This window comes from Nycticebus coucang, chromosome 7, assembly GCF_027406575.1.
Source record: "Nycticebus coucang isolate mNycCou1 chromosome 7, mNycCou1.pri, whole genome shotgun sequence".
Taxonomy (NCBI): Eukaryota; Metazoa; Chordata; class Mammalia; order Primates; family Lorisidae; genus Nycticebus; species Nycticebus coucang.
Genome location: NC_069786.1, coordinates 27,265,641 through 27,281,741, shown reverse-complemented (window position 1 = coordinate 27,281,741; position 16,101 = coordinate 27,265,641). Strand labels below are relative to the sequence as shown.

The 16,101-nt window shown below is 37.2% G+C and overlaps 1 protein-coding gene across 6 annotated transcripts in view; it reads right to left on the bottom strand.

Moving 5' to 3' along the window:
• RAB3GAP1 (RAB3 GTPase activating protein catalytic subunit 1) overlaps positions 1-15,706 on the bottom strand; it is a 142,813-nt gene extending 127,107 nt beyond the window's left edge. For 3 of the 6 annotated variants that reach the window (XM_053596678.1, XM_053596679.1, XM_053596677.1), the window contains exons 1-3: positions 15,649-15,692; positions 15,493-15,548; positions 11,836-11,911 (exon numbers count right to left, since the gene is read on the bottom strand). In XM_053596678.1, coding sequence (XP_053452653.1) covers positions 11,836-11,911; positions 15,493-15,548; positions 15,649-15,666 — 150 coding nt within the window. In that variant the 5' untranslated portion in view covers positions 15,667-15,692. Of the gene's footprint in view, positions 1-11,835; positions 11,944-12,226; positions 12,762-15,492; positions 15,549-15,648 lie in introns of those variants that run through there. The other 3 variants (XM_053596676.1, XM_053596681.1, XM_053596680.1) reach the window with 3 other exon arrangements.
• Between the last annotated feature and the right edge of the window lie 395 nt (positions 15,707-16,101).

The following is a 16,101-nucleotide window of genomic DNA, read 5'->3' as shown; positions in this document are numbered from 1 at the left end:
ACTGAAGCACTGGGACTCAAGGCCAGTACTGGTAAAAAGTCTAAGGTTATAGGAAAATCAAGGACAAATTTCATCAACTTAAAAATTACCAGTCTTGTACTCAGCCCTACTATGAAACTAATTTAGGGCTTTCACATGAAAGCTATAACCCAGTTACAACCTAAGAATAGGGGGAAGGGGGAAAGGGAGGGGAGGGAGGGGGATTGGTAGGATTACACCTGCGGTGCATCTTACAAGGATATATGTGAAACTTGGTAAATGTGGAATGTAACTGTCTTGGCACAGTAACTGAGAGAATGCCAGGAAGGCTATGTTAACCAGTGTGATGAAAGTGTGTCAAATGGTCTGTGAAGCTAGTGTATGATGCCCCATGATCATATCAATGTACACAGCTGTGATTTAATAAAAAAAAAAAAAATTATCAGTCTTGTATGTTACAGTAAGCTATGCCTTCAACACAGACCTGTAATCTCTGTCATACAAACTGTCTTATATTCAAGTAAGCCTCTTGATATGTACTCTGCCAAAATTAAATACATTAACTAAGAATAAATAAATATAAAAAATTATAAATAGCTTCTATTTAACTTTTTTTGAGTCACAGGCACCTTTGAGTTTCTGATGAAAGTTATGAACCATCTCCCAAGAAAAGTATGCACAGTCACATTCAAGATCAAGTTTCAATACAATTTAAAGAGACCCAAGACTCTGAGTTAAGAACTCTCATTACATATTGTGGTAAAATCTCTCTATTCACAATAAGCTATTCTAATAACATGATAAAATCTAACTTCTATTATAGTTTTCTTTAAAAACTGAGTCTGGTTTAGGAACGGCTACAAGTCATTAGTTTTACCTGCAGACCTAAAGGAATAATCTGAGGCAAAATAAAGGTAGAAAGTTTATTTGGGCCAAGGTCAAGGACTACAGCCCAAGACACACTTCCAAGTTACCTTGGGGGTGCTCTGCAGGGCTTTGTGAGGAACAGGTTTTTAAAAGCAAAAGGGAAGGGCGGCGCCTGTGGCTCAGTCGGTAAGGCGCCGGCCCCATATACCGAGGGTGGCGGGTTCAAACCCGGCCCCAGCCAAACTGCAACCAAAAAATAGCCGGGCGTTGTGGCGGGCGCCTGTAGTCCCTGCTACTCGGGAGGCTGAGGCAAGAGAATCGCTTAAGCCCAGGAGTTGGAGGTTGCTGTGAGCTGTGTGAGGCCACGGCACTCTACCGAGGGCCATAAAGTGAGACGCTGTCTCTACAAAAAAAAAAAAAAAAAAAAAAAAAAAATAAAAGCAAAAGGGAAAAAAGAAGGCTGATACAAAGCTGTTTGACAGGAATTGTCACTGATTTACAGATAACATTCATTGATGACTGAACCACAGGGTATGAGTTATGGTATCCAGCATACGTCATTTTGTGGCTACTTGGCATCAGTCTAGACCCCACATAGCAAGTGACTTTAAGAAGTAATTATCTCAAAGGGAAGTGAGACTTGACTGCTGTTACATTTTAAACGCCCTTCTAGGCGTGATAATTTAAAGGGTTTGCATTCCTTAGATTAAAAGGTTTTTGTCTTTCTCATACCTAATTAATTAATTTTTTTTTTTTTGGAGACAGAGTCTCTCTCTGTACCCTGAATTGAGAGTCGTCATGACATCCTCATAGCTCACAGCAATCTCAAACTCCTGGGTTCTAGCAATCCTCCTGCCTCAGTCTCCCAAGAAGCTGGGACTACAGGTGCCCGTCACAACCAGTGCCCAGTTTTTCTCTATTTTTAGTAGAGATGAGTCTCAGTCTTGCTCAGGCTGGTCTCAAACTCCTGAGCTCAAGCAATCAGCCTGTCTCAGGCGCTCAGAGTGCTAGGATTAGAGGCATAAGCCATTGCACCCAGCCTCTCATACCTTTCTTAGGAGAACAGAAAGAATGGCAGCTGAAGAAAGATAAAATGACTGTGGAGCAAAGGGAAGAGAATTTAACAATCAAAAGGGAAGGCAAGAGTTTGAGGTTGCTGTGAGCTATGATGACACCATGGCACTCAACCCAGGTATGTGTTCTCACATACTGAGAATGTTGTTTTGGTAAACAGAAGTGGGAGAATGATTCCTGGTACAGAGAACGGAAAAAGATGAATAAAACAAATAAATGAACAAAAGGAGGTAGCTGAGAGGAAGAAGAACAGTGTTTTATAACGTGGCCCCAGAAATAAGGAGGAAATTTTATTATTTTATGTCCTACCCAGAAAAGATACTTTAAACATATTCCCTCTCTGGAAAAATACAATTGAAATTCTCAACAATTTTTACAAAGTTTTAGAAAATGATTCATCCATAAAACTTGCCAATTGCCATAAAATTAATTAGGAGAAAAAAACCAAATTACTAAATCAAAATCTAAGGAGAAAAATTACTATAAGAAGAAAAATAGTAAACAAAATCAATAAGAAAATGGTTACTGGCTGGACACGGTGGCTCATGCCTATAATCCCAGCCAAGAGGGGGATTGCCTAAGCTCATGAGATGGGAGATCTGCCTGAGTTTTTAGAGCGAGGTCCCTGTCTCTAAAAAAAAAAAAAAAATAGCCGGGTGTCGTGGTTCCAGCTACTCGGGAGGCTAAGGCAAGAATCGCTTGAGCCCTAGTGTCTGAGGTTGCTGTGAGCTATGATGCTATAGCACTCGACCAGGGGGTGACAAAGTGAGACTCTGTCACAAAAGATAGATAAATAAATAAAGTAGAATTCTAACATGAGCAGTAATGACTTTATAATCCATATTCTTCACCACTATGCTGTCTGCCTCTAAAAAATTTCCTTTTGACATTTTATATTATAAAAACTTTAACAATAATAGCAAAAAAAAAAAACTTCCCAAAGCTTCCAACTGAAAGAATAGGAAATATAACATCAATTTTTTTCTTTATGAATATCCAGAAAAAAGACTTACTAAAGGAAAAATTTAAATGAAGGTAAAAAGAAAACTACAAACCTTATTTTAAATGTCCTATTCCTTAAAAATTTGAGCCATTCGAAGTGCTTTCATTTTCATTTACTTCATTTCAGAAATAGCGCGTTCTCATCTGTGAGTAATCCTTAACTATCTAGTTTCCAAAAACTTTAGCTTTAAAAAAAAAACTCTATTCTTCCACTTTAACAATTCAGAAGATACCTAATGTTTTGAAGGATGCAAATAATTTAAACTGCTTATAAAGTTTATATAAATCCCAAATTTTACTTACTGCTATAACTTAGTTTGGGAAATTTCTCAAACTAGAGAAAATCTATTAATTCAAATTTATTTTCAATTCGTCTATGAACTCTAAGTACTGCAGTGTCATTCTAATCCACCGGGTGGGTATGAAAAATGTGAACTCATTTCAATACTATTGTAGTCATTATTCTTCTATTAATATTCTAAAGTTAATGATTCTTCTTCCATGAATTTTTAAGGGAGATAAAACTCACTTAAAGTTACTGAGTAAACAGTTCTTTTACCAGATCATGATATACCTAAACTTAACATTTCATAAAAAAAAAATTTTTAATTTTTGCTAACAATCATAAAACTACATGGTTAAAAGGTCATTTCCTTCATTCTCCTGCCTTTAAACATATCACCCTCATACTACTAAAATATTTATCTATTTTATAAAGCCTAAGAAAAATCCTAAAATCTACCTTAAAAACCTATTTCGATACTCAAAGTAATTTTACATTTACTTAAATTTACGAAATCAAGAAGGGCAGAATAAAATAGAAACAACATGGGTTTTAAAAGCAAGTAAGAGCTAGATTTAATCTTTATGCCAGGCAATGACAAGAAGGATTTTAGGCTAATTACTGCACGACATGAACTCAAAGCCTCATTTCTCCTCCTTAAGGGGGAGGAGAAATTATTCAAGTACTAAGTTGAGAGGCAGATTCCAAATTATAATATATGATAGTGATATCATAGCTGATGCTCAGTATTTTCCATTTCTCCCCTCTTAAAATCATTTCCTACCACTGCAGGGTCTATTAATCACGTGAAATAGCTTGGTTAGAAAAGCCTTCCCTCAGATAAAAATAATAGAATGTGGACAAAACCCACAAATTTTCAAGGCTCTGGAAAGTGACCAAATGCAGGTAGAAACTGGAGAGAAGCCTTCTTCCCACGAAAAAGGGAAATATAAGTTGATACCTTCTTGTCTATGACACCAATTTTCTTTTCTTTATTTTTCCTCTGAGACAGAGTCTCACTATGTCACCCTCAGTAGAGTACCGTGGCGTCACAGCTCACAGCAACCTCAAACTCCTGGGCTTAAGCGATTCTCTTGCCTCAGCCTCCCAAGTAGCTGGGACTACAGGCACCCACCACAACACCCAGCTATTTTTTGTTGCAGTTGACATTGCTGTTTAGCTGACCCAGGCCAGGCTCAAACTCACCACCCACCTTGTACGTGGCTGGCGCCGACCCTATGACAGCAATTTTCAAATGTTTTGGACTCAGGACCCCTTTCTAAATTACTGAGGATCACATATTAGAAATAAAAAAGGAGAAAATTCTAAGTTTCTTTTTTTTTGAGACAGAGCCTCAAGCTGTCGCCCTGGGTAGAGTACCATGGCATTACAGCTCACAGCAACTTCCAACTCCTGGGCTCAAGTGATTCTCTTGCCTCAGCCTCCCAAGTAGCTGGGACTACAGGTACCTGCCACAACGCCTGGCTATTTTTTGGTTGCAGCCGTCATTGTTGTTTGGTGGGTCCGGGCTGAATTCGAACCCGCCAGCTCAGGTGTATGTAGCTGGCGCCTTAGCCGCTTGAGCCACAGATGTCGAGCCTAAAATTCTAAGTTATTTTTTATTTAAAGTGATAGTGAAGTAATATCTTAAAGTCCTAATATTTTCTAGAACAAAAATATTAAGAATGGCATTGTTTTACCTTTCTGAATTTTTTTTAATGCATAGTTTTTTTTAAAAAAGATAATTGGATTCTCATACCTTTTCTGCATTCAGTCTTTACAATTCATTGTTCTAATCAAAGCATATAAAGCAAATTTGGTCTCATGAATATAATGTACCTAATTGGAAAAGGCAGGCCTTGACAACCCGTGGAAGCTCTCAGAGGCAGTTCTTCAGCTCACATACTGAGAACTGCTGACCTAAGTGTGTTGCAATCTGTGCACAACTCAGGGTGGCAGAAAGATTTAGCTTTACTGAATCTAGGCGATAACGGACAAAGTTCAAGGCTGACGGGGCGGTTCTAAAGCTGAGGCGTAAATTCTGGAAGAAGCCAACAAGGGGTAAGCTCCAAAATTACATATAAATTGCCCCAAACCTTGGCTATCTGCTAAACCACTTATGTGCAGTGGGCACACTACAGTACGATAACAAAGGAGGAGCCTGAAAGAAATTTCCAGCTGTTGTAACCACTGAGAAGAAGAGAATGTAATTTTAATCCAGCAAACAAACTGCTAGCTAGAACAAAAAAAGGACTCTTCAGAAGAGCACAACAGAAATGTAAATTGTGAATGAAATCTGTTTACATAATTTTCACAGAACACAACAGAAATTTTATAAATGAAAATTTATGCTTACATTATAACTGAAATGTAAACTATATTTTATCTCTATATTTCATTCATAACATAAGCATAAAAGTTTAAAAATATTGAATAAACAGACACATACCAAAAAAAACTCTGACAAAAAACAAACAATAAAAAGCCAGGAAAATATAACCTATACCCAAGAAAAACATACAAAAACCAACCCCAAGACAATCAAGATAATGCAACTGGCTTTAGACTAGCTATGATAAATAATGCTCAAGGACTAAAGAAACATTAGAGAATTGAAAATTATAAGAACCAAATGGAAATTCTAACCCTAAAAGTAAACTAATTATATTGAAAATACGCTAGATGGACTTAACTGCAAGTTAAAAACAACAGGAGAGTAATTGAACTTGAAATTATCTAAAGAACAGACAGGAAAAAATAAGACTGACTATAACAAAACCTCAGACACCTACCTACCTGTGGGACAGTATAAAGAGGCCAAATGTAAATATAACTTAAGTAACAGAAAAAGTAGAGAATGCAGCAGAAAAAATATTTCAAGAAATAACAACCTTGTCTTAGCACGCGTAGCTCAGTGAGGAGGGTGCCGGCCACATACACTGAGGCTGGCAGACTCAAGATCAGCCCGGGCCTGCTAAACAACAATGTCAACTGCAACCAAAAAATAGCTGGGTGTTGTGGCGGGCACCTGTAGTCCCAACTCGGGAGGCCGAGGCAAGAGAATCATTTGAGCCCAATAGTTTGAGGTTGCTGTGAGCTGTGACGCTACAGCACTCTACCCAGGGCAACATAGTGAGACTCTGTCTCAAAATAATAATAATAATGATGATGATGATGATGATGATAATATAACCTAAAACTTCCCCAATATGGTAAAAAAAAAAAAAAGAAAAAACTTCCCCAATATTGGAAAATACCTTTTCCAATAATTAATAGACTCTAAGAAGGGGGAAAAAACCCTGCACATATCACAGTCAGATGGCTTAAATAAGATTTTTTTTAAAGAACAAAATTTCAAAAGCAGAGAAAAACACAAAGTCAAACAAAAATATGAATATTATCTACCTTCTTACCAGAAACTATATAGAGAAGACAATGAATGTACATCTTTATATATTTTTTTGAGGCAGTCTCACTACGTCGCCCTGGGTAGATTGCCATGGCATCACAGCTCACAGCAACCTCCAACTCTTGGGCTTAAGCGATTCTCTTGCCTCAGCCTCCCAAGTAGCTGGGACTACAGGCGCATTAAAAAAGAAAATTCTCGCCTGTAGTCCCAGCTACTTGGGAGGCTGAGGCAAGAGAATCGCTTAAGCCCAGGAGTTGGAGGTTGCTGTGAGCTGTGTGAGGCCACGGCACTCTACCGAGGGCCATAAAGTGAGACTCTGTCTCTACAAAAAAATAAAAATAAAAAAGAAAATTCTGACACACACTACAACCTTAGATGAACCATGAAGACATGCTTTGTGAAATAAGCCAGGAACAAAAGGGCAAATGCTATATGATTCCACTTATGAGGCACCTAGGATAGTCAAATTCACAGACACAAAAAGTAGAATGGGGGGAAGTCAGGTTTAATGAGTTTAGTTAGGTCTAATGAAAAAGTTCTGGAGGTAGATGGTGGTGATGACATACAACAATGTAAAAATGCTTAAGTACTTAAAAAATGGTTAAAACGGTTAATCTTAGTATATTTCACCACAATAAAAACATTTTTTAAATCAACATAATTTACGATATTCAGAGAATAAAACAGAAAAGGCATATGATTATCTCAACAGATGCTAAAGAAGATTTGTTTAACCTAAATACTCATTCACACACAGGTGTAAAACCTTTCACAGGTGAAGAAAACAATTTCCCTTAGTCCTTATAATGACAACTAATGCAAAGTCTACTTAAGTGTTGAAGCATTGAACATTTCCCCCTCACACTGGTAAGAAGGCAAGGAGGTCCACTCAGCAGTTCTAGTCAACATTAGCCAAGGTCTTGGATAACACTATAACAATAATAAATTTCTAAAAATCGAAAAGAAAGGAGCAAAGCTGTCCTTACTTGCATGCAACATAATTATTAATGCAGAAAATGCAAAAGGACAAAATAACTATGATTAGTAAGTATGTTAAGCCACTCCTGGAGATACAAAGTCAACATACAAAATTTTACTGTATATCCATGGATTAGCAACAAACAATTGGAAAACAAAACTATTTTAAAAATTCCATTTACAATTCCATCATAGTACATAAAATACTTGGTAACAAATTTATAAAAAACCTATAAGACTTCAACCAAAAATTACAAAATATTATTGAGAAAAACTAAAAATGACATAAGTAGAGAGATATGCCATAGCATAATTGGAAGTTTCAAGATTCTTAAAATGTCACTTCTCCCCAACATAATCTAAAAATTCAACACAATCCCAATTACAGTCCCAGCATAATCATAATCTTTTTTATAGGAATTGGCAAACCTATTCTAAGATTCATAATTAAAAAATAAAGAACCTAAAATAGACAAAACAATCTCGGGAAAATAACAAAAGTTTTTGAGAATTTATATTGACTAACTTCCAAATGTACTAAAAAGCTATTCAGTGGTTCTCAACTGGGGGCAATTTTGTCCCTCAGTTGGTACTTGGTAATGTTGGGATACAATTTTGGTTGTTACAACTGGGAGCGTACTACAGTCATCTAGTAAGTAGAAGTTAGGAAAACTGCTAAATATTGTATAATGCCCCCTAACAATCCAGCCAAAAATTTCAACAGTGCCAAGGCTGGGAAACACTAAGCTAGAATAATCAAAATAATACATTACTGACATAGGACAGTCAAATAAATTAATTGACCAGAATACAGATTCCAGAATAGGCCTTTTAGGTCAACTGTTCACCAAAGGTGACAAAGCAACTCAATGGACAAAGAAGTGTCTTCAAAAGAAAGTTCTAGAACAGGATATCAATATCCAAAAAAAATGAACCTTGATCCCTATCTCACACCATAACCATAAACAGTCATTCAAAATGAATCAGAGATCTAAACAGAAGTTCAATTATAGATGATAAAGTTTCTAGAAGAAAACGAAAACATCTCCATAACCTACAAAACTAGTATCTGAGAAAGACTTAAAAAAAGAATACAAAAAAGAACTAAATGAACTCATACAACTCAATAAAAACACAACTAAATTTAAAAAATGGTGACACAGAACTTTGGAACATACATTTCACAAAGGAAGATATACAAATGGCTTATAAGCACATGAAAAGGTGGTCAATATCAGAATTCATTACAGAAATAAAAATTAAAACCACAATGAGAAATATAAATTAAAAGCACAAACTACATACTCAGTAGGATAACTAAAATTTATGAGTGAAAACAACCAATTGTTGGTGTGAATGTAGAGCAACCCAAAATCTTATGTACTGCTAACTTGTCAGTAAAATAATACACATAGCCATAGCAATTTCTTTCAAAGTTAAGCATATACCTATCTATTACCCCTTCATATAATAATTCCACTACTAGGTATCTACCCAAGGCAAATGAAAACATCAGCCTTATACAATAATGTTCTGCTTTCTTCATAATAGTCAATAGGTCTGTCAACAAGTAAAAGAAACCAGGGTTTATTTAAATAACAGACTACTTACCACACAGCAATAAAGGGAAATAAAATACTGACATATGCAAAAACCTAGAGGACCTCAAAAAATATCATAGTGAATAAAAGTCAGGCACAAGAGGACATACTATATGATACCATAAATATGAAATTCTAGAGCAGGTGAAGTAATCTCTGGTTAAAACAAACAAGAAAAAGGACCCAACAGATACCTGGGAGCAAGGAAATTAACCAGAAAAGGTCACTAGGGATTTTTCTGGGATGACACAAATGTCCTATTCTTGAAAGGTGTGTGAATTATACCAGTGTGAACATTTGTCAACATTAAGTAGTTCACTTTTGTACATTACAACATATACAAATTTTATTTTTAAAAAACTATTAAAAATCTAGAGGAGGTAGAGGAGTGGACAGATACTGCTGCAATAAGAAATGGCAGAATATGAATTGTTGACATGGGGAAATGAGCACATGGAGGTCTGTTATACTATTTTGTTCATATGTTTGAAACCTTCCATAATTAAAGGTTTTAGAAAAATAATTATCTTAATTCCCCCTCAGTGGAGGAAGAAAATTAGTATTACTAACCTTCATATAAATTAAAATCTCTCATTAAGGTATGCGCTAAACTTTCTTTTCTATGCCAAGCAACCTTTGTCCTTTACACTTCCTTCAATCTTATTCATCATAGTTACAGTCACCTTGAAATCTACTCACATTTTCTAGATCTTGTTTATGTACTACTGTCTACTGGGGCTAACTAACCTTCTTTAGCCCCCACTATGTGCCTGGCAGTATGCTACCCACTTTAAATACATTTAAATCTGAAAACTGAATTTAGCATTTAAAATTTTAATCCTGGGGCAGCGCCTTGTGGCTCAGTGGGTAGGGCGCCAGTCCCATATACCAAGGATGGCAGGTTCCAACCCGGCCCTGGCCAAACTGCAACAAAAAAATAGCCAGGTGTTGTGGCGGGCACCTATAGTCCCAGCTACTTGGGAGGCTGAGAATCGCCTAAGCCCAGGAGTTAGAGGTTGCTGTGAGCTGTGACGCCACGGCACCCTACTGAGGGCGATAAAGTGAGACTCTGTCTCTAAAAAAATAAAAAATAAAATGAAACAAAAGTTTAATCCTTCAGGGTAACTACAGTCAACATTAATCAATTGTACATTTCAAAATAGATAAAATAGAGAATCCAAATGTTCCTAGTGTAAAGAAAAGATAAATATTTAAGATGGTGACTATCCTAATCATCCTGAGTTAACTGTATGAAACTATTAAATTATCACAAGTACCCTGAAAACATGTACAGCTATTATATATCAATAAAAAATAAATTAAATTTGAATCTTCTTTATCACTTATCTCCCTCACTAGAATTTACATTCAGTGGCAACACAGATCTTGTTCACTGTTTCTTCACATCTGGGGCACATAGCTGGTACTCAGTAAATATGGGTAAAACAAAAGACTACCACAGCTCACTTAACTCTTTTTGGTAGTATAAATCATTCCCTATTCATTTTGCCTTTACACTTATCAACATCTATACCAATTGTCATTAATGTTATCTTGCAAATGGAATAGAATGATCTTGTTTGAAAATTCGTTTTTCTCTTTATTCAAAAGTGTAGTATTTTAATATAGTAAATCAATTTTCTCTATATATTCCCACAAACCCTTAAATGATGTGTAATTTCTATATGTAGTGCCACTCTTTCTGCTTATATTCATGTGGATAACCAAGAAAATCATAATGCTTTTTTTTAAATTTAAGATTAATATTGGGGTACATACGATTAGGTTACCCTAACGCTTTTTTGATAGTTTCAAATTCTGTTACCACTATAAAGCTGAAAAATTCTATTCTTCAGTATTCTATGCAAATTCTGAGAATTAAGAGTCTCTTACAGAGGAATAAATTGCACTTAAATTATTATTGAGTTAATAGATTTATAATAGTAATCAATTCTACTTCCAAAGAATTTAACCAACAAAATCAAACTGTTAAAATTCCTTCAGTGAATCCAGAAAATCCAGGTTTATGTCTCAGAGTATAATGTCTATCAAACATTTGTGGAATGGTTTATGAGTAAACTACCAATATCTTGAATTCGTATTAGAGTTCCACATCAATTTTAAAGAGCAATTTTTTCATTCTGAAATAAAATCCTCAAAACATAGTAAGTTATAAAGGCAGGAACCTGCCTTTGTATCATAAAATATAAAAATTGAGTAAAATAGCTGTCAGTGGTGAAATCTAGATTTTTTCCTCATTAGTTAAGCAAAATATTCTACCCAAGAAGCCATGCTTCTCCTACCAACAAAAAAATCCAACTAAAAAACCTTGAAAAAAGATTTTTTTAACATCCCAAGAAGGCAAAAGAGAAGTAAACATCAAGAGAAACAAATAAAATCACTCACAAAGGATGATATTATACATAAAACTTTATTATTTAAAAAACATTTCACAAATGTCTTATATGTATCATTTGCTACAGATTCAAATCCAAATTCTTCCAGATGCCATTTGATGTTTATATAGATTATACATAACTTTAAAAAACTTTTAATTCCAATGTGTCAAATTCAGCAAAGGGCTGGAAAATAGAAGATTCAAAGTAAATACTCATTTAGAGACACCAGCAAATAGATCTGACCTTTTCAAGTGGCTTTCCCAAAGAGTTTCCAATCAGTTTCCAGTCATTCAAGACTTCTTCAACTTTAGAAATAAACCTAAGAAAAAAGGGGAAAGTTTTCTAAATAATCTTTGTCATACAACTTCTTTTTTTTTTTTTTTTTTTTTTTTTGTAGAGACAGAGTCTCACTTTACCGCCCTCGGTAGAGTGCAGTGGCGTCACACAGCTCACAGCAACCTCCAGCTCTTGGGCTTATGTGATTCTCTTGCCTCAGCCTCCCGAGCAGCTGGGACTACAGGCGCCCGCCACAACGCCCGGCTATTTTTTGTTGCAGTTTGGCCGGGGCTGGGTTTGAACCCACCACCCTCGGCATATGGGGCCGGCATCCTACTCGCTGAGCCACAGGCGCCACCCCTGTCATATAACTTCTTTTAAAAGGTACTTTTTATATTTTAACATTTTGACCAGAGAAGGGTCCATAAGTTTAGTGCACGAATGTTAACCTAATTTATGGAAATGGAATAAAAGTAGAAATAATCTTTTGCTCAAAAATTCACAAATTATGACTCATTTATGTCTACTGCTTACCCAATAAAAGATTGTCTTCTATAATATGTAAGTTATAAATTAATAAAGCACTCCATTAAAATGGATACCATAATTTGGGACAAAAGTAAAAACTGACAGACTAAAATGATACTATTAAAGATAATTAGGAAATCAATAATCTCTCCCATACCCTCCAAATTATTGACCTATTTAATTAACTTTTCCTTTACATATATTTAGGAAATCCCTGATTTGCCCCTTCCCCCCCAAAATGAAACATTATTTGGGAATTTTGCTCATTCAATTAAAGGTTTTTTTGTTTGTTTTGTTTTGTTTTTTGTAGAGTGGCCTGGCGTCACAGCTCATAGCAACCTCCAACTTCTGGGCTTAAGCGATTCTTTTGCCTCAGCCTCCCAAGTAGCTGGGACTACAGGCTTCCGCCACAACGCCAGGCTATTTTTTGTTGCAGTTTGGTGGGGCTGGGTTTGAACTCGCCACCCTCAGTATATGGAGCCGGCACCCAACCCACTAAGCCACAGGCATCGTCCTTAAAGTAAGTTTTAAGAGATAGCTGACAAGAAATTACAAGCAGGCTCAGCACTAGGAGCTCAAGCAGCTAGGGCGCCAGCCACATATATCAGAGCTGATGGGTTCAAATCCAGCCTGGGCCCACCAAATAACAATGACAACTATAACCAAAAAATAGCCAGGTGTTGTGGCAGGTGCCTGTAGTCCCAGCTACTTGGGAGGCTGAGGCAAGAGAATCACTTTAGCCCAAGAGTCTGAGGTTGCTGTGAGCTATTATGCCACTGCACTCTACCAAGGGCAACTAAGTGAGCCTCTGTCTCTTAAAAAAAAGCAGAAACTATTATCTGTTTTTACTAACCACCACATTCCCTAATGTTGTTTACTGAGCTTGATACATGGGCATTCAATAAGTAAATGATAAAGAGTTATGGGCTTTTATGTAGTCCTCTCAATAAACTGTATGGTTCACAACACACTGACAAGAACTTTCATTCAAACATTAAACTCAAGGTTTAAGAGATTCCAAATTGTGAAACAACAGTTTTACTCTACAAACTAAAGTACAAAAGTCAAAAACCAAATTTCCTGCTTTGTGATAGTTCTCATAACTGTGTTAACCATATTTTCCTACACAGAGCTAAAGGACTTAATAATCCACCTCAGGATATTTTAAATATTTAACTAGGGGAAGTGATCATTTTTCCATTAAAAACTTTTTTTTTTTTTGGCCAGGGCTGGGTTTGAACCCGCCACCTCCGGCATATGGGACCAGCATCCTACCCCTTTGAGCCACAGGCGCCACCCAAAGAAAGTTTTTTGTTTTTTTTTTTTTGCAGTTTTTGGCCAGGGCTGGGTTTGAATCCACCACCTCCAGCATATGGGGCCAGCGCCCTACTCCTTGAGCCACAGGCACGGCCCTCCATTAGAAACTTTGATGGTCCCTCATCCCAACTCCCCCAAATTTGAATAACATCTTTCTAACCACCTTCAAGACAATTATTCCACATTCAACACGTCCAAAACTGTACTCTTCTCACTCTGACACTTCCTTATCTTCATTCTTTCAGGCAAAAAACTGCAGTCCCATGTTTGATTCTTTATGTATCATCATGCTTACCTATCCAAATCTTCTTTGAATTATCTTACAATCCTCCCTCCTAAACTCCCTTTTCCTCCAGTCTCCCAATCACCATCCTAACTATGAATCAAGGTTAAGTTTCTCACCTTTATTTTATCTCATGTCCTGAAATCACTCTCATCATATCACCTGGACATTCTAAACTTAAGGTCTCTCACCTTTGTCTTAACCAGTGGTTCTTTCTAAGCATAGTCTTCTGATCAGCAGCATCAGCATTACCTGGGGTCATGGTAGAAAGCAAATTTTGGATTCCCAGTTCATACTACCTACCCAATTAGGGTGGTATCAAATTTCTTCATAAAGTCCCAAAGGTTCTATTTGTCAGTCCATTCTCATGTCTAACCAATCACTTTCCACTTTCAAGGGCCAACTCATTTACTGTGTTTTCTGTTCTACAAATATACCTCCAACTATTGTAGCACACAAATATCATCGCTATTTAAATTACTATGTTTACAGTGAGTACTAATCAGCTTACATTTTAATTATTTGCTGGTTTTGTTTTTTTTTTAACAGACAGATCAAGTTTTTGTTTTTCCTTTGTTTACAGCTCTAGACACACAGTAATTGTTCAATGCAGTCTTACTGACTCTTGTTTTAGAGGGAGTACCACAGCTCAAACTATTATTCAAGCAAAGATCTTTCATATATTCCTGAGCCATCTAATGGCATGACATCACAAATCTCCTCTCGCCAACCTGAAAGATCATAAAACGTTGCAACAGTCTAAATAATAGTCTTAGCACCCAGAAAACTGAAGAATTTCCGCAACAAAGAACAGACAACTACTCGATCTACACCATCACTCCTCCACAAACTTAGCTTTCAACAAATTTTAGTGTTATAACAATTTCATTCAGACAGCTGTTCACCTGAGGTTGACAGGCAAAGGAAGCCTGGGCACATTACTCACTGAAATGTAACAACTTGAATTAAAACGCTCCAAATCCACCAGCAGACTTTTTAAAAAGGTTATTCTGAAAAACAGGATGGAGATGGTAGGAGTGTGCAGATGGACAACCATCACTACTCTAAAAAAAGGCCTGCGTCTGAAAAGGATATACTGATGTGGACAAGAAGACAAACACATCTGCAAAATGTACTGCTTATAATAACAATATGAGTTAAACGGAAATGAAAACAGAAATAGTAGGAGGAGCTTTGGAAACTGTTCTTTCAGGTGGGCAACAACCAGAAAATCAAAGGTCTAAGCAAAGTGGTCTGAGAGAGCAAACAAACTTTATGAGAGCTTGAGTCTCAAGGGTTTGGCGGACGGGGGCAGGCCAGACGCCAGATGCGGAAGAGGCTTGCAGCGGACCAGAAGGGAGGAGACAAAGGCCCCTGGCCCACGGGTCTTATTTTTCCCGCAGAAGTGGCGTAACATGTGGTGTGGCCGAGTCAGGGGAGCGGCTGGGGGATACAGGGGCCTAAAGTGCTGGTAACCAAAGATGCGACTGACTCACCTCTCCCATTCCGAGGCAGTAGTGAAGTCGGTGATCTCAAATACCTCGGACTCGGGCTGCGGGAAAAGGATGGAAAGAAAGACATTGAGCCCCGGGAAACAACGCGGAGGAACGAATTTAAGACAGTGACAGATAAGTAAGGAGCTAAGAACTCACCTCACTGTCGGCCGCCATCTTGAGAAGTTCCGACTAGCGCTAGGGCTGCCGGGAAGAAAAGCTCAACCTTGAGGGGAGGAGGGCTGTGAGCTGATGTGGGCGGGGCCTCTGTGAAACCCCGCCTCTTGGCAGTGAGTCCGCCCTGGTCAGGGGAAGTTGTTTTGTTCCTCCAAGTAGTGAAGAATGTAGTCTGTCCCGGGATTTAATAAAATTTGAAAATAGGGAAAAGAGTCAGAAGGAAGGAGGCAGGACAAGGCCTTAGGCTCCTATGAATAAGATATTAAAAAACCTAGATCATACTGGGTTTATTTTGTTAAACAAAATCATGGGAGGCCATTATTGTGGACCGAGCTTCTGCTGAGGCCCGAACAAGACTAAACAAAAATGGAATCGCTTATAGCAAATGCTACATAATAAAACTGGAACTTTAAAGAAGCAGATAGGTCCCAAATC